This window comes from Thunnus thynnus, chromosome 6 (assembly GCF_963924715.1).
Source record: "Thunnus thynnus chromosome 6, fThuThy2.1, whole genome shotgun sequence".
NCBI lineage: Eukaryota > Metazoa > Chordata > Actinopteri > Scombriformes > Scombridae > Thunnus > Thunnus thynnus.
The window spans coordinates 6,054,317-6,073,277 of record NC_089522.1 but is presented as its reverse complement, the minus strand read 5'-3'; the positions used below and the strand labels follow the sequence as shown (position 1 = coordinate 6,073,277).

The following is an 18,961-nucleotide window of genomic DNA, read 5'->3' as shown; positions in this document are numbered from 1 at the left end:
GTGCCAATGATAATGAGAGCGTGGATTTGGTAAAGGAAGAAACTTTGTACTTGACTAACCCTAAAGCGGGAGAAGTCAGAATAGGAGGCATCGTAGGTCTTGTGGTGAGCTTCCACCAGGCTGGAGATGATGCGAGCCTGCTCATCATTCAGCCGTGGCCTCATTGCCTCCCTGGCTGCCTCCTCCTCCTTCCTCTTCAATATCATTTCCTTCTTTCTCTGAACCTCCTCATCTGTCAGGATGACTGGAATACAAAATAAGAGAGACAATATATTAAAATATCTTGACATAAACGGACAAAAAATCTCAGCAGCATAAACATTCACAAATACTAATAGAAACTGATGAAAGAATGAAAGATACACACACAAGAAAATCATGTAATTTGTGTTTACAATCAACACAACAAACCACATGCCATAAACTGTTCATCCATCACTATGTGTTCAACATATGAATGACTTGTATTAGTATCAATGCAATAATTGAATATTTTGAAATGAGAATTTTTACTAGTTTGAATCCATCAAAAAAGAACCAAAAGAAAGAAAGTTGAAAACAAGTCTTAGATTTAATCAAGAGGTAACTCCATTATCAGTCCAAGTATCACTCGATTGTAATTGATCTGGGCTCTGCTCACTGTTTCTAATTTAGTGAAAGTAAACACATGCACAGGTCCACACACTTAGTGCCACATAGTCTAGTGACACCACACTCACAGTACACACACAGAAAAACTTCAGGAGATAATTTTCACTTCATTTTAGCAGGTAATTTGGGCCAAAATAGATAAATGGATTGCATAATGAGGCCCAAGAATAAAAGAGTACAAAATGAAGTTGTGACCAAAAACAAAAGCTAAGTAGTTCTTCTGTTGTACCTCAATGACACTTATGTTTTAAAAAGGGATGTTATAGTTTGCTTTCAACACTAAGTGAAGGAGCTGTAATGTAAGCTACATATATTTTTCCATCCCGGGTTACATGAACCATACATTTCTTCAGGTAGGTACACAGAAAAGACCTGTCATGTCTGCTGTCTTTTCATATGGCTGATGCAGCGGGTGTTGGAAGTTTAAGTGCCTTTTGCCTTATTCATGCTGCAGGAGTAGAGACTGCATCATAGAGTGAGGACGGTAGAATGGATTAGACATACTGTTTATAGTGACTTTTTTTTAGGTTTGACAACATGAGTGGATCTTTTAGGAATTGCATGCCACTTCCACACATCCTAGAGCATTAAATTGCTCCATAATTTTATATTCGCAACAGTTGTTCTTCATTACAGATTGCAACAGATTAACAGATTAAACCGAAGAATGAATACTGTGCATTTAAGTACAGTACTTATATATTTGACTCTGACTCTGTTCGCCATAATAAAACATATTGTATTTTGAGATAAAATGTATTTTGTTCTTGCATTTTTTCAAACTGGCTCCCTAACAATGCTTAAAAATGTCTGCATCTTTTAAAAAAACAACAACAACAATAAAAATCAACTTTCTGCAACGTTAGCTAACCTCACTGGCATTTCCTGAAGTGGCATTACAGTAAAGGCCTACCACTGCCTCCACATAAAAACGCCTGTAATTGTGAGGTTTATCCAGGAGGTAGTGTCAACAAGTCCTATAGCTTCACACATCAATATTAGCTTGTTGCAGCAAATAACAGAACAGAACCCTGCTGTCAAAACACTGTGTGACTGACAGAATGACTGCAGCCAAGCGGTGATAAATAAGGCACTCTTATGCACTTGAGTTCTGGAAGTTCTGCTGCAGTGGGGCGCCATGCGTGAATGAATATAGCAGCACTCAGTCGCATTAGCAACAGCACCTCAGTCTATTGGCCTTTTAAAATTTTAATTTTGACTCATAGTGCAGAGTCTCTTTAATAGCTGGTATCTCAGAGCCCTCAGAGATCTACCCAACCCTTAACTGAGCAGCTGCCATTGCTCTGACTGCTCCAAATCACACTGGTATGGGGAGGCTATTTTCAACAGTCAGACAGGCATTACACCATTGTATTCTGTATACTATTATGATTCAGTTAAATATGAGAACTACACACAATACCTGCAGCACAATATTTTTCTTTTAAAAGTTAGATATCTCTCAGTAGAAGAGAGGTTGAGGGACCAACATCTGGATGTTTGTTGCAGAGTGGCTATTGAAGGTGTGAAACAGGAAACCTTGGATTACAAGTAGAGCCTGAAGAGATTTTATAAAATGAAAAACAGGAGGCACAAATGTTCACTGTGAGGATGTGACATCTGTAATGAGGTGGTCTGGAAAAATCTTTTTGTGTTACATTTCTTACTACTACTCCTATTCTGTAAATAGAGCCAGTTTTACTTAGACTGAAACACATTTTAAGACTATATCACTGTCACTGTTTTAATGAAGTTATATAACGTCATACATATCATAGCGTGGTTTCCTGGAGTATGCAGGTGGGGCCTCATGCATCTGCTTAGGACTTAAATAAAAAGAAAAAAAATGCAAATCATGTATGTACTGTATGTGTCTGTAAATGCTCATTTTAAAAGAACAAACTGAACAAACACACCCACTAGCATACACTGTATATGTGAAAATTTCACATACTGTTTGCACTAGTCACTAATGCATGCAGTACATTGTATTCAGGTGTGTTTGTTTACTATATGCTTCAGAGCATGACGTTTCTGTTAAGCCCGGAGAAAGAAGCAGTGAGTGTGTTATGTCATCAGCATTACACTGCTGACAACAATAGGAACACATTGCAAGCTTCCCAGCACACACAGAAAATTATACAGAGAATAAAGAGATAATAACACACCAGGCAAATGGCACAGAATACATTTAGAGCAAATATTTACTACTGAACCAAAAAAAAGATATTTGCTACACATTTCATATCATGACTGCAACAAGTTAATTACACATGGCTTTTCTTCTTCATAATGTGGCACCCTAATAATAGCACGCAGGGAACAAAGAAATGGCCCAATTCAATAACATTACAGACAATTAACTACTTCAGTGGTATTTTACAGTTATTCTTGTCATGCAGGTCTGGAACCTGGCTCTGTGGGTCACTGTAGTCACTGCTGGAGTAATGTGCTGACCCCTGAATGCCTCGGCCCATATTATCCTTTTGACTCTGCCACACTGACCGATTACCCATGAAGCGCTAAACTGTGCAGACCGACTGACAGACAGCACGACTGCCAGACAGACTGCGGTTGCCAAAAAGAGACAGGCCCAGAGCCATGAGGTCACAAAGCACGCAGATACGATGGTAAGTCTGACAGCCTGGCAGCTACAGAAAAACTGTCTCACTATTCATATTTTATAGACATCAAATTTAGCTTGATGATCAGATCAGATGATGCTATTTGTTTAGGTTTATGGGTCTGGGGTTTCCCATTTTACAGAGATAGAGACCTTGTTTATGTAGCCTAAATACGAGCTAAGTGCTCTCATATCCTTACACTATTACTTTTTCAAAGTTTGAACAACCTGCTCTCAATTAGCCGTTTTTATGATACAGTAATATCTTAAACGGCAAATTCTGGTTTACGTGAAACCTCCTAGTACTCTTCGTCTGTGAATATGTTATCAAGTGGCAAGCAACATCTTTTAGCTAGTTTTTGTATGCAATGGTCAGCACATACTGTATTTGGATCAAAGGGATAAATAAACCAAATAAATACATACTTCCTTCACAGTAACTGTTCATTTAAGAGACCAATGAGTTAGCATGGATGACTAAATGAAATAGTGCTCAGATCATGCTCTTCATACTAAATACTGGTTGTTTTCCTGGAGGCTGTAGGCTGTAAACAACTATATTTGAAGTAGATTTTCAGTGATTGCACCCTGGATTGCAACCACAGAAGTGGCGTTACATAACCGCATGATGTGGTGATGCAGACAACAACAACAACAACAGTTTGGCTACACAGGCTTAAAAAGGCAGCTGAATGAATTGGACTGCTTAGCTAACCAAAGGATTTACTTGGCTTTCATCTCTTTTAACCCACCGTCATTAATTAGGCTTTGGCTGCTCTCCAATGTCCATCCAGTCCCATGCCAAGAGCAGACTGCCTAGAACCACTCCTTGTGGTGAGGACATCCAAGTATGCAGCACGAAAACCAATCATGAATAGGCACAGTTTGGTCAAAGTTTGGCACAGGCCGTCAAAGCAACTATTCTAAGTCCGGGACATGATTGAACCAGTCAGTCTCCAGCCAATTTTGAGCCCTGGATGGCATCATTAAGGCAGGAGTCCACAAAAAACAACAGACCATCAAAGGAACATCTTGACCACCCCACAGCACTTGGCAGACACAGAGTAGTTTACCAAAAGAAAGTTTGCTGTTTGGAAAGCGACTGATTGAATGTGGTGATGTGGTGCCCTGCATGGCAGAGAGGAGCAAAGAAAGAAAGAAAGAAAGGAAGAAACAGACAAACAGTGAAGGGGTGGTGAGAGGGTGTTGATAAAAAATAAGGGTTTGGTCAGCACCAGTAATGCCAGAGACACTGGCAAAGAGGGAAAGTTGTGGAGGCCCAAGGTTCACAGCAGGCTTACTCATTAAAAGGCCGGCCGACCAGCTAAACACATTGGAGGGTGCTTACTCAGATTTGGTGATTTGGTGTCTGGCTGGATTTGGTGTGTGGCCAATATTTTTCCACTATTGCTCCGGGGGTGTGATCTTCAAGAAGTAAATTTAGGTCAGTCAGGCGTCAGGGCGTCCACACATACTGAGTGTGATGCAAAATGGCTTATCAACAGATCACCATGGAAATGTGTGTGTTGCCAGGATGATGTGGGGTATAAACATTAGGTGAAACTAGATTGTTTCTATTCAGTTTTTTTGGTGTGATAAAATTGAAAAAACCTCTTTAATTTATGTAGGCTTTAGTCTAACCAGTAATGCACCTGCTTCTTATGAATAAATACTTCAGGATCCTTCTTCATGTGCAATTAATTTGCTGCTAAAAGCTTTGTTTTTGGATGCACATACACCTACCTCTGACATGTTTTGGTCCATCTAACTACAATTTGAACATCTGGCACTTCTGGTAATTCAGGTGTAAAGGTTGTTAGAGAGACAGAATACAAAAGACTCAGAGAGAATGAAGAATATGAATGAGGGAGGCAAATGGAGGGCAGCACTGCAGGAGACGCTTTGCCACTGAAAGACACTGAGTGCGGGAATTCAATCATCTAAAGGCTGAAACATTTCAGAAACCCTCCTGTGATTCTAATCCTGTTAGATACACACCCACACAAACATAGAAACATAGCAAGCATGCAAATACACTCACACACACAATTGGGGGGGTATTTTCCTGGCATCTCTCTAACCTTTGTCAAACAAGGACAGCGTAGGGGTGTTTACTCTGCACTCAGCTGGCACAACTCACAGAAGACACACACACACACACACACACACACACACACACACACACACACACACACACACACACACACACACACAGCTCTAATCTGAATGCTTGTGAAGCTTAGACAATGCTGCAAATATAAAAAGAGGACAGCGTATGAGTACTACTAGAAATATTAGGTCCATTAATACTAGATATACTAGTATACTACTAATAGCAATGGATTATTTGTTTAGTCTTATCAACTGTGCATTAGGAAATTTTAATGAAAATGTAATCTCTTTCAAGAAGCCACTCGGAAACAATGATATAAATCTTTTTCTAATTATTCTGTTTTAAGCAAAGTCTTTTAAAAAAAAGTTGCAGTATTTTAGTATGAGTACACATATGCCACCAGTGTCAAAAGATACTGTACTACAATTAAAATACAATATAGCCTACATTTCTTCAGGATACAGACAAAAGTCCCTTTCCAAGCTTGCTGCATGTGTCAGTGCAGTCAAAAGATACCAAGATTGCTTTTATTAAACACACAAATAAGTGACTGTTTTCCATGAAAACAACATGTCAGTAGTCTGTCATATGAGCAACTTAAACCGGTCACAGGACCAAAGGCATACTCCCCAATGACAAACACAAACAACAACATATGCAAAGACATGTGTCTTATTTATCAGCATCACATGCTGGTATGTATGTGTATCAGGGGTGCTCAAAAAATCGATTCACATAAGAATCGCGATTCTATATCTGCCAATTCAGAATTGATTCAGAAATTCCAAGAATCGATTCACATTTTTCAGTCTTGCCACGACGCTGTTTTCCATTTTTTCCTGACATAAGTTAGCTCGCTAAATCCCATAGATGGCGCAATGATGTCACACGGGTTTTCACCCAGGCCCAACTCTGGGGGCAAGAAGGAAGTGAAGTGTATGTCATGGAGAGACCACGAGCAATGGAGCTCTTGACAGAAAACAAATACAACCTGCTCAATCAGCAATGAAGGCAATCATTTGAACATATTTTGGATTTTACTATCTCGAAGGGAAGAAGGAGCTTGACAAGACTAATGCCATTATCAGGTGTTGCGGCGCACCTCCGCAGGTTTGTGCAGTTGTGGGCTTATTTATCTGTAACAGTCAGAAAATAATGTTTTATTGATCTGATTCACCAGCTTCCTCACTAACGTTACCACCGCTCCCTCTCCTCATCCACTCTAGCTTGCTCGTCCACTGCTTCTCTCGCTCTCTCTCGTCTTTTTTAAAATGAGTTGGGAAGCTGTCAGCAAAGACTAACTTTACTTTTTAATCAAACGAAAACAAATGTCCTCCCCTCTTTCTAGTACTGTTTTTGTCTTCCCTCATCGGAGGGTTGTACAGCATTACAGGTTGCATTTCTCCAAAAGTTGATTATGGTTCAACTTTCTCACTGCTGCCCCCACCCCCGCAGCTTAACGCACAACCATCTGCTGCTAGCTGGTTACCTGATGATTGGAATGAGAAAGTCATTTTCTCTCAGTAAAAAACCTAGTCTCCTTGGAGCTTATGACAAACTGCCAAAAACAAGCCAACGAGATGCAGCAGTGACAAGTGTTTGAAACAACAGTTCTGTATATTGAAACAGTCAATAAAATTCAGTAAATAGCCAAACTGCCCGTTTCATTACTTTATATTCATGTAATAAATATACAAATGTCAATAAGATAGTTCTCTGCATGAGAAATTAAGAAATAGAAACTAAATCGGTTATAATAATCATCTGCTTATAGTGATCAATTTGACCAATCTAATCAATTTTCTTGGTTGCACTTTGCAGCTAAATGTAACGGGCAGCTATTGTTTATTTGATTTTGTTATTTGAAGTATGAATTTAAGTTATTATTTGGTTTTGCACTAAGCAGTTTATCTTTGCAATCATTTTTATTTTTGTGATAAGTATTCATTTGACCCTTTGTCTCAGGGCCGCTTTGGTTTCCTGTTGACTAAGTGGACTGAAGGAAAATAAATCTTACGCAGGGTTGACATTGAGTAGCAAATGTTTACATTTGATTCAGTGATCTTCTTTATTTGAGACCTATAAAAGTGTCTACTGCAGTCAAATGGAAAGAGTTACTCAAAACATCAATCTAGAATCAAATCTATGAATGTATTGAGAATTGATTTAGAATTGCGAATCAAATCTATTTTGAATCTTGAATCGTTTTGAATCACGAATCGATAGTGAATCGAATCATGATCCCAAGAATCGGAATTGAATCGAATCGTGATCCCAAGAATCGGAATTGAATCGAATCGTGAGATTTCCTGAATTGTGCACCCCTAATGTGTATGTGCTCTATGTTCAGACCAAACTCCAGCTTAGAAAAAAAAACACACTACAGTTATTGTGAGGCTTTAAGCTTCCCACCAATCAATGCTCACTGCCACACCTTCATCCTGGCCTAAGCATGTATTGTAGCATGTAGTATGTAGTAATTACTTGAGCACATTAGCTGTGTTATTTTATCCACACAATCAAACTCACTCACAGAACAAAACAAGGATGCACATACACAAAGCAGACACAATGATATGGATACACGGGCTTTTTCCTGGCTCAACCATGACCTATTGAACCTAAACTTGATTTATATATGTTTCCTAGGAAAAAAGAATGTCACCCGGGCCAGGTCATGAGCAAATGCACAAGACCTAATCTACACACAGTGAGTGGAAGTGAACTTTTAGTACTTGACTCACTTCAAATTAAATCCATGTGTCTATACATTCTAAAGGTTGACATGTTTTTTTGTGTCTAATGATGCATTATTTATGTGGAATGATCCACATGTTGTAAGTACAACATTTGCAGTTAACATTCTACAATAAATAACAAAAATAAACATTTTAGAAATAAAATTTGTTCAAGTCTAATTTTTTTTTTACTTTATTTTTATTTAAAGTTTTCTGATTTTTGCAGACAGTAACACAACATATAGAAATATTTGAAAATTCATCACAAAGAATGGTTTTATACAATAACAAACATGCTCATTTTTCATAAATCAAATCATACATTCTATACAGTAAGCCTATAGCTCTTTCTTGTGTTCGTTGTTGATTATATGTGACCACTGTTCATTTTGTCCAGTTGGAGGATATGAGCTGCTTGCTCTATTGCTACTAAATCTATATACTCTTAGAACCAGTTAGACACACTGTAACTGTTCATCTTCTGTATTTTCCAGTTCATCAAGACTATCTTACAGCTACATGCAGATGTAATAATAATAATTTGATTTTACATTCTATAGTTGTTTTCATAGTAAACATACTGCTGGTTGAAGGGAATGTGTACATTTAATATGGATGAAAGTAAAAGAATTACATCTTTAATAACCACTTTACATCAGGGCAAAGCCATATCAAGTGCATGAGTCTGCCAAAATCACCACAGCCATGCCAGCAAATTTCTGAAATAATCTGATTAATTTCCTTTATTCTACATGGTGGTTTTACTAGAATGATTAACAAGATTGCATGCATCCAGTAGATACCACTGTCTCCAAAAGTGATGTGCACTGCATAAACTGAAGCTGTTGAGAGTACCAGGATATAAATGACCAGTTTAATGCGAATGAGAGCACAGATGTATGCATGCTTATTTTAAAGCTGCCTTGTGCTTGTTGCACAAGATTTAATGAATGTAACCTGTGGATATGTAGCATGTAACATTTTGACTCAAATTAGACACCAAACACATACAGTACCTGCATTCATCAGACGACTGCAACAGGAGTTAATTATGTGAATTATGCTTTTAATGTCAAACGCTAATTAGCTACTGTATCATTCTGCTATATTTCTTTTCAGCCTGATTCAACCTTTGCAATTACAGAGAGCACTGATGCAGGATTCTTTATTTTAAGTTTATTATTGCAGAAATGCTCAGCTTTTGTATAAGCTGTACAGAGTACATAGACAAAGTAGCGATATTAGGCAGGGCGCCTATAATACTCTACAGTAAGTGCAGTGGCCTTCCTTCACCCCATGAACCTGTATACTGGCTGTGAGAAACAAAGAAACAAACTAATTTATACTGATAAGAGTCTCTCTCTCCTCCCGCTTGCTTTGCCCTCATCTTTTCTCAATGAAGTACAGACACTCCAGTGTCACGGGGCTATTTGTGGTTAACATGGTTGTTTTCAGTCTGAACCCATCATCTCTGTTTCACACACACACACCCATACACAAACACACACACACACACACACAAACACATACACTAACACATACACTAACACACACACACACAAGCGCACAGTCTATTTGTGAATGAAATGTGGGCCAGACCATTGTGTGTCTCTTTGAAGACAGAGAGCCATTGTTGAAAAGGACTTTAACCCACAGCTTCCTTCCCTCTCTCTCATTCCCTTCTTGTCATCTAAAACTTGACATGGCTAGGATGATGCAGTGCTCCCACTGGTGGGTTAGTTTGTTGAAACTGACTTGCAACCCTGCTATGAGAGAAAAATGGTACTTCCTCACTATTTTACAATGAAAAAAGAGGCATGCAGGGCTGCTTATGTAATAACTACTGGATAATGTGATTTGTCAACATACAAAAGAAAGTCCCCCCTCTATGTTAGTTATTATGAACCAGTTGTGACAACGTGTCATTTTGTGTTAACAAAGGGTGAAGTGATGTCTCATTCTCCCTTCAGAGGCCTTTCTACTCGTATTACTCCCTGGTACTGTATGAATAACCAAAAGGATTAAGAGCAAAGGATTGTCAAACAGCCTTTCAAGCAAATAAGACAATGCAATTTCAACCAAATGTTTTCAATTAACAACATCTAAACTGCAGTGATAATAGACCCATCTTGTAGGATAAAAGCAGGATTACAACACACTACCTGTTATTTGCAGTTACTATTTGACCCAAGCCTCAGTGTGCCATATGGTTCAACCTTCCTTATGCATATTCAGTGCTGTCTGTCTCCTTGTTGCAAATCAGATCAATTTACAGCCTGCCATTGATTCTTTTGGCTCCTGTTCCTTCTGAATGTTGATAAATATTAGATTAAAAGCTATGCAAGCAGGAAACTAGTTTACTGCTAGCAACAGCCAACCTTACACTAATATCTCCAGGCAGTTCATTCATCTAAACATTACAGAGCTTTAGGTCACTTGTGCAACTCCGGTTCTCAAAGTAGTATGAGTTAGATGTCTCACAATGGGATAGGCCCCCCCCCGCGTATTCCTCAGAAATATGGGTGTAATAGCACATGTATTCGTCCTGAACCATTCGGTACAGGATGTTGGGTTCAGTGCGTAACTTTCCTCAGTTTGGTATGTTCAGTGACCTAAACAATTATGGTCAAAATAGTTTAATAATACTCTTACTCCAACATGCGGAACAATAATTCTAGAGCATGAGTTCCACCTGAAATATTGTGGCAGCGCACCACTTAGCTGTAGCATGCTCATGTATGTATGCTAGCCAGCTTAGCCAATGTAGTCTGATTACCCTGGTTACTCTGTAGTGTCATTGCCGTCAGAATGACACAACACTGACCGAGTGCCTCACTATTAGTAAAATATGCTCCATTTTCTCCGTAGTGAAACAATACCACGTCTCCCCATTCCCCTCCCCTCTCTGTGACGGCTCACTTTTCAATCTGTCTTTGAGTGAAGCTGTTCAGAACAAAGATAAAAATATTTGGTTTCTGATGTGGTCAGACAGCACGTCGTAAGAACCAGATCTAAGAGATGAATATGTAGTTAAAAAGTATTAAAGTAAAAGTAGTGGTATGGTCCCTCTGACTGATATATTATATATGCTGCTGGAGGTGGAGCTAGTTTTAACTACTTTATATACAGTTAGACCATAAATCAGCATAAAACAGCTGTCAGCAGGTGTCCTGACTCCTTGCAAGAAGTAGAATACTTGTTTTCCTTTTCCACTGCAGCACTTCTAAACTATTTCAGTGATAGTTTCCAATACAGCACAACTAATCTGTTTCAGTAATAGTTTTGGCCAATGAGCCATTGTTGGATGTTTACATTTTTCAAAATAAAAAACAAAATGTTATTTTTTACCTTTTTCTGCTGTACCGAAAACGTACTGGATCGTGAATTTTGTGTACCGCTACATCCCTACTCAGAAGCACTTATCTCATTACACCAATGCTGACTAGCTGGTGATTGCAATGTCCATGTCAGGTGGTTCCACCTAGCTTTAAATAGCTTACACTACGACAAAATAAGCACCTCTTCTTGCTTCGCCCCAATAAGAGAGTTGTCTGGTGGGATATCTCACTCATACTACTCTGATGGAGGCTCCAGTATTGCCAGACAGGCTTATCTAAGCAACCACCAACACCCAAACAGTAGTACTCTGTTCCATCAAGGGCCCTGAGCACAGTATTGCGTGAGCCACACACAGAGCAGAGACATCCACTCTATAAAACCAGACAAAAGTGAGGGGCAAAGACCAGCTTGCCTCTGCACAAATGTCCTGAATGGAAACCCCTCAAACAAGGCCCAGGATGTGGCCAGACCACAAGTGGAATGAGCTTGCAGGCCCACCGGTGCCTGCAAGCTAGAGCAATCGCCCCCACAACCCAGTGGGAGAGCCGTTGCCTTGTAATAGGTTTTCGTATATGGGGATTGGTTCAGGATACAAAGAATTGGTCACTTCCCGAAATCCCTTAGCCTGGGACAACATGCAGGAGTTGCCACAGCTGTTCGCACAACTGTTGATAAATCTCCACCAGCCAGTGCATTGCTGGCCAATGTGGAGCTATTAGAATCAGTATGTGGCATTGCTCCCTCACTCTGGACATAGTGGGGGGTATCAGAGCCACAGGAGGAGGAGGACGGGCAGCCATACATGAGTGAGCGTGTCCATGCCGAGAGGTATGCCTAACCCTCACATTGAGAAGAACAGCGAACACTGTGCATTTTGTCTTGATGCAAATAGAGTCCCCTCTCTGTATAAAGGCGTGCCCCTGGACAGCAGATCCACCACCAGGTTCAGGACTACTGAGACATGTGTTGCTCTCAGAGAGTTGCTTGCAACTCCATAATATCAGTCTGCATGTCAGTGTGTGTAACTGATGGGAACACAAACCCCCCTGAAAACAATATAAGCTCCCATTGTCATGTTGTCTGTTCTCACCAGGACATGGTGCCCACTGAGAAATGGGAGAAAGAAGTTCAGGCTGAGAAACACCAACAGGAGCTCTAATTTATACGGGACTGGCGGTAGTGGAGAGCCTTGTCCTCCTTCTCCTTGGTCTCACATCACTGCTGCATGGAGGCCAGGACAGTGCTGAAAATGCTGTTGGGCACCATCGGTTTGTCTGTCGGACAAGTTTGCCAAGTTGAGCCACCTGGCTCTTTTCTGCAGCACCCTCATCCCCATGGACCTGCCCATGGCCTCGACCACACAGCACTGCACACAGAGGCAAATGTCCAGTATGCCTGGTATGCCGCGAGCATAGAGGACACGTTCAGTACCCTTACTGCCAAAGCCGCCGCTCTGTAGGCCCTTTCAGTCATGGCAGACTGGAAGTGGTCTGCTTTCAACAGTAGTGTGGGGTTCCTGCAGGACGCTGTCGACAGCCATGAGTGGAGGTGGGCTGCGACAAGCAGCCATATGGAGCAAGGCATATGGAGAATACCAAGCTTCTCCATGCCCTCGAAGTCCAGGAAGAAGTGGCCCTTTCACAAGACAAGACCTCATCCAGCAGCTCAGGGAAGACTGGGAGCAGCTGTCTTGCTGCCCTCTTGCCCTGGGGCAATTTCTTCCCTTCGTAACGGGATCTGGTTACCTCCATCACTACTGAAAGCCAAGGGATGTTCAGCCTGGATGCAGCACATTTGCACATGTCCTGCATAGCCATGCTGGGGACAGGAGAAGCTGGTGTGCTCTAGTCCCCATCTCAGGAGACAGACCCAGCTCCAGGCTTTGCAGCCTGAGCGGGAGTGACAAACAATTCTTCTGATATGAGGAGTTCCGAGGTGTCCTCATAGTTCAGTTCCACCACATCTTCTAGAGGCTGTAGCGCCGTGGCTAGGTCCCGCTGTGAGCCCCAGCTAGCGCTACTGCACGGCCTGGCATCCATGTCCTTCCCTCTCTGTCCCCATTGTCGACATGCATGTCGCCAGCAGGCAGGTGAAGGTTGTTACCTGACAAGCTAGCTTGGCGTGCAAGCTGCTGTCTAAGACTCTGACAGTAAAGCAGGCATAGTGCCTGCATGAACGGGGGATTTTGATGGCCAGCCAGGCATGTTCAAGCCTGAGGCGGCACTAGCAGACCTGGTGTGTGTCTTTGCTCAAGATTTTGTTACTGCAGTGGCAGAGTCAAGTCCTGGAGTCTCTGTCTCCTCTGGTGTGAGGTAGGGTGACGTCCATCTTCACTAGCAGGTGTACTAACAGAGAGGAATGGGAAATCAGCTAGCGTGCTAATCCCATGGGAATCAAGCGTCTCCCCAGTCTGCTTGGTGTGCGAGGGTGAACGCTCCGCAAAGCACTCAAGCTACCGTCGAAAACCTAGCCGTGGTGTGGCTAGTTGAAGAGCACTTAGGTTTATGGTGAAGGCCAGAGAGTTGAAGCGTATCAAGGTAGCTAGCGTCCGGTGACAGAGTGTTTAGCCGAGATAGCCCTGTTCTGTGGACAGTTAAGCTACCTATATTAGAAAACAGAGTGCGATATTCTCTGAAGCGAGAAGAGGTGTTTGACTGATGCCTGCGTTGTAGCGTAAGCTATTTCAAGGTAGGTGGAACCATCTGACATGGGCGTCTCGATCACCAGCCAATCAGGGTTGGCATAACGAGTTAAATGCTTCTGAGGAATATGCAGGGGGTATATCCCATAGTGAGACATCAAAACGATTACTATGAATGAGAACTTGCATTTATTGAGCTTTCTTTACTTACACAGAGCATTGAAAAAAAGATCATGTAATCAATGAATGTTACATATAATAATGTAATAATGATGATGCCTAATAAAGAGCATCAATTAAACAATAGCAGTAAAATGTAACTAGTAAAGTAACAAACAAAAGAATATCATTGTCTGAATGTCTGTAATACAGTATTTGGGTGAGACTTATGGAATTATATTTTGGGTTGCTTTTGAATATTGCATTGATTTTAATACTGAATTATAGTGGAAGATTTTTTTTACTTTGTCTTAATTGGCAGCCAAAATGCCAGAAATATTTTAAAAAAAGAAAAGCCCTTAGGTGAGCCAGGCTCTACATACTTATTAAATATGCTGCTATAACATCAGCTACATGTTTTCTATCTGCACTGTGAGCTGCCTTCCTCTAACTGGCTTTATGTGTAATAAATTGGAGAAAATGTTGAAATTTGGCATCAGCTAAAATACTGTCCTGTCAAGTGTAAAAAATAAAAATAAAAACAAGAAGTCAACTGTATTTCATTCAGCAATGGCTTGCTTTTCAAGCTTAGCAATTTTCCTGAAGCAGCATCAGAGGCAGCTGCTCTACCTCGGCTGCATAAATGAATATTACATCAAAGGAACATCAAGGGGAGGCAAAGATTTTACATCCTGCATTAATATCATCCTCAGTGTCAACCTTTAGTCTTATCTATGCTAATTTTATAATATTCTTATCTTCTTGATCTATTTTATAATGAAACCTAATTCTTCTACTGTTAAACATTTGTGTACATCACAGCCTCCACAAATACAAGAACACAAATTGTTTTGCTTTAGCATGATCACAATATGTTGATGATCAGCTGCAGTAATTCATTTCTTTCATAATCAAATACAAACAAAAAAGACTGATAGGTATGGAGAAAGACATTCAATCTGATTCTCTGGAGATTAAAAATCTAAAAGATTCTTCAAACACTTTTAAATATATTTCAATAGGGTAAGATGTGAATTTAAAGAATTTGTTTTCTGTTTCAAGAATTTTCATCATGTTCATCATGTGATATGACCTAGATAGTACTAGATCCGTCTCAAGTATTGTCATTTGCCTCAGAAAATGGTCAGAATGAAACTACATTGGAAATAAGTTAAATGAACTCATCAGTCTGGGTTCAAGCTAATTCTGTTTATCAGAACACCGTTAAAGCCAACTGCCAACTCCTCACATTATAAGATCAAAACATTAAAGAGAATACACCAGCAAATTGTTGAAACTCAAATATTTGCAGTTAAACGTGTGTTAGCATCTCAAGCTATACTACAATTAATCACAAGAATATTATATATACATGTATATGCATTAATTGCCTTGGATGCAAGAACCCAATGCAAACACAACACACATGCACACATAGACGCAAACACAAAGCAAAACCCTTGTTATTTATTGTTTTTGCTTCATCATCCATGGAAATTAACTAAAAATCATTGCTCATGTTTTGCCACTCTTCATATATTTTCTCCAAACGTGCTTGCTGGCTGGAACATTGCTTCTGTAGAATATCAGAGGTCAGAAAGGTTAACTCACACTCTTTCATCATGCCGATGTCAATGCAGCGTTTGAGACGACAGGCCTGGCAGTGACGTCGGTTGTCCTTGGTGATGGTGCAGCTTCCATTAAACGGACAGGTGAAGGAGGCTTTACGCTTCATGCTGCGCCTACAGGAGTGAAAGATTAGATTGTTTAGATTCATATTAGACTCATTTAGAATAATTTTTCTCTGTCTGTGGTGGTTAAAATACATTGAGGTGTCAGAGGGAGATGGCTTTATGCTTACTGCTCCACATTAAAGGGATGTAATAAGCGATAGAAACACATGTTATTGGTGATAATGCAACTTTCATTGAAAAAAAATTCAAATACAAGTATTTTTAACATCTAGGTGCATTGTAACCACTTATTATAACCACTTTAATGTCAAGCAGTCGATGAAATGAATGCTCTTTTAAATTAATATTTAACTATAACCATAAGCAGTACTCTCAAATTTAAGAGCAAGCATCACAGCATGAGTAATGCACTGCCCAATTTATATGTAGATTTTACACTTATTGCACGTATATGGCAATAGTAATTATTAATTAACATCAGTTTGAACAAGCTCATTCCAGACATGATAAATATCACTGTTTGTTTGAAGTGATGGTGTCTTTATTCTTCTCCCTTCAGCTGATGGGATAAAAATGTATTACAGTATTTCATCAGTGAATCCAATTTAGAAACCCTGATGAGTCAAAGTAAGTATGTCTGTGTCTATATCTATGAACACCGTTGAATAATGTATGTTGTTCTGAAAAGAACAATATAAAAGAATAATATACGGGAGCAGCAGAAGGTGGAGCAGCATCTTCACCACCCTAAGCAATGCATCTCCTAACAAAATTAACATTATTGCACACACTTTGCAAAGTGACCCCACTGACATTGGACAGTTTTTACATGGGTGTGCAATTAAAGGGAATGTTCAAATTAATGTGAATAAATAAACTCTGGTTAGATCGCTGACTAGCTTGAACGATAGTTCAGCAGTTTACTAATGTTGCATAGCAACCGCAGGCAGCCGGGAGCTACTTTCAATGTTTTGGGAAGTAAGAAAATAGTATGTGACTATTTGTTTAATAAGTTATGCATTATTGTTTTAAATTTATGTGAAACTAAGAAGCCTTCAGCAAAAAGTATCTGCAATATTTCTAACAGACAAGTTCAATTCCTTTCAGGTGCTGCCTGAAAGTAAAAATAAGCCTCGTTTTTTTAACTGAAAAACTGAACAAAGTAAAGACAGTCATGAAATATGAAATGTACAGATTCAGTTAAAGGTTGGAAGAAAAATCACTGTTAAAGCACATAATGCCCAAATGAAAGCAAATAGGATTGCTTACTGAGAACACCCCTTCACATGGAAAGGCTGCTAATTACACCTCATCTCCCCACAGAAACACAGACACACTTTTCCTATTATCCCATCACCTGACACACTAACACACAGACTCCAAAGAACCTTGACAGCAAAATATATGGCATGAGCAAAAACAACGCTAGGATGACACTGACCTGAAGAACCCCTTGCAGCCCTCGCAGGTCATGGCGTTGAAGTGGAAGCCGGTGGCCTTGTCGCCGCACACACCGCAGATCCGCGGGGCGTTGCGGTCGAACTCGTCCGGTCCGACCACCGACGTCGTCACCGTCATGGGCTCCATCACTGAAGAGAAAAAGAAAAAAGAGAGAAGAGGTTAGAGCCAGTTTCTGACACGCTGACGCCTAAAAAGTGTTACTGCTGGTCCGAGTGAAAGATATAAACACAAAAAAATTTAAAGATGTTCACTTTGTGCATCCATGGTTTTCACCACCCACGAACGAAGCTTAAAAATCAGTTTGTTTTCCTCTTGTCGTGTGTTGTGTGAAAGTGTTTGCTTAGAGTGTGTGCTTGTTGGGGAGGTGTGTGTTTTCCTCTTATACCAACAGGTGTTGGGCTATTAGCATATTTAGCAAAAGGCATTGACAGCCACACTCTGCATCTCGCAGCTATTGGCTGAGTGATTCAGCAGACACAGGCGCACACATATACACACATACAAATGCATACACATACACAGTTTTAAGAATTGTGAAATTACAATATTAATGGGAAAGAGAACTAATGGCAGAAAGAGGGCTATTTGCCAAAGGCTAAGAAATGACGGATACATTTAATACTGCCAAGATGAAATATTCTCTACAGTGCTCATTTTTCCACACACACTCACACACGCACCATCTGGCCGTCCCTTATGAAATAAACAGCAGTAGAGTAACACACACCGACAGGCCAACTGTGAGCAAACTAATCCATATTAATCTGTACAGAAAGTGCCTCTGTCTAAAGTCGGATTGAAGAGGTGAAGATACTTTAAGGAAGTCAAAAAAAGGAGAGGAGGGAGGTGATGGAGGATGAAAGGAACACTGTACAGTTTGTAGTAGGTTTATCAGTGGATTCAGGTGTTGACCTATGCAGCTTGTGTATAATATGTTCACATAGCACTGACAAACACACGGTGACTGAGTCTTCAATTATATCTTAATGCATATGCTGATGCGAACTGACAAGACTGCATAAACCCCTTTGTAAGACCTTAGAGAGACACACACACAGAAATGTTAATCAAGTAGTTATAGTTGCCTTAAGTCAGTTTTTGATCATACTGACAAATAACCTATTTGATATTTAGGTATGATGACTTAATCTTTCATTTAAAGGTGCTGTTTTTATCAGTTCTGACTGAATAAAGCTTAGGAAAGTTCTGAAAATGAATAATGAGGGAGCATATGAGGTGAGAGGATACCTAAATACAGAATGTGGAGTGAATCCTGTTTGGTAAGATTACATTAATATCAACTATAACTAACCCGGGTCCACATTTGTCTAAAAGTGTTAAAAACTATTAATATGATTCCATTTCTGTTAAGCAAGTTTTGTTTCAGGAAAAGGAAAACATGAGTAAAGCAGATTGATTTGATGAAAGAGGCAGAAGCATTAGTGATGGCTTTATTGGTTAGATTTGATGTTCATGCCTTCTAGTACAGGATGAGGTTGCCATTAAAGATTCACTGTTTTCCAGGGAGATAATGTTCATTTC

The 18,961-nt window shown here is 40.0% G+C and overlaps 1 protein-coding gene across 2 annotated transcripts in view; it reads right to left on the bottom strand.

Moving 5' to 3' along the window:
• LOC137184080 (vitamin D3 receptor A) overlaps positions 1-18,961 on the bottom strand; it is a 95,526-nt gene that overhangs the window by 18,970 nt on the left and 57,595 nt on the right. For both annotated transcript variants that reach the window (XM_067591413.1, XM_067591414.1), the window contains 3 exons: positions 17,400-17,547; positions 15,876-16,006; positions 60-244 (listed from right to left, as the gene is read on the bottom strand). In XM_067591413.1, the coding sequence (XP_067447514.1) occupies positions 60-244; positions 15,876-16,006; positions 17,400-17,545 (462 nt within the window). In that variant the 5' untranslated portion in view covers positions 17,546-17,547. The remainder of the gene's footprint in view (positions 1-59; positions 245-15,875; positions 16,007-17,399; positions 17,548-18,961) is intronic.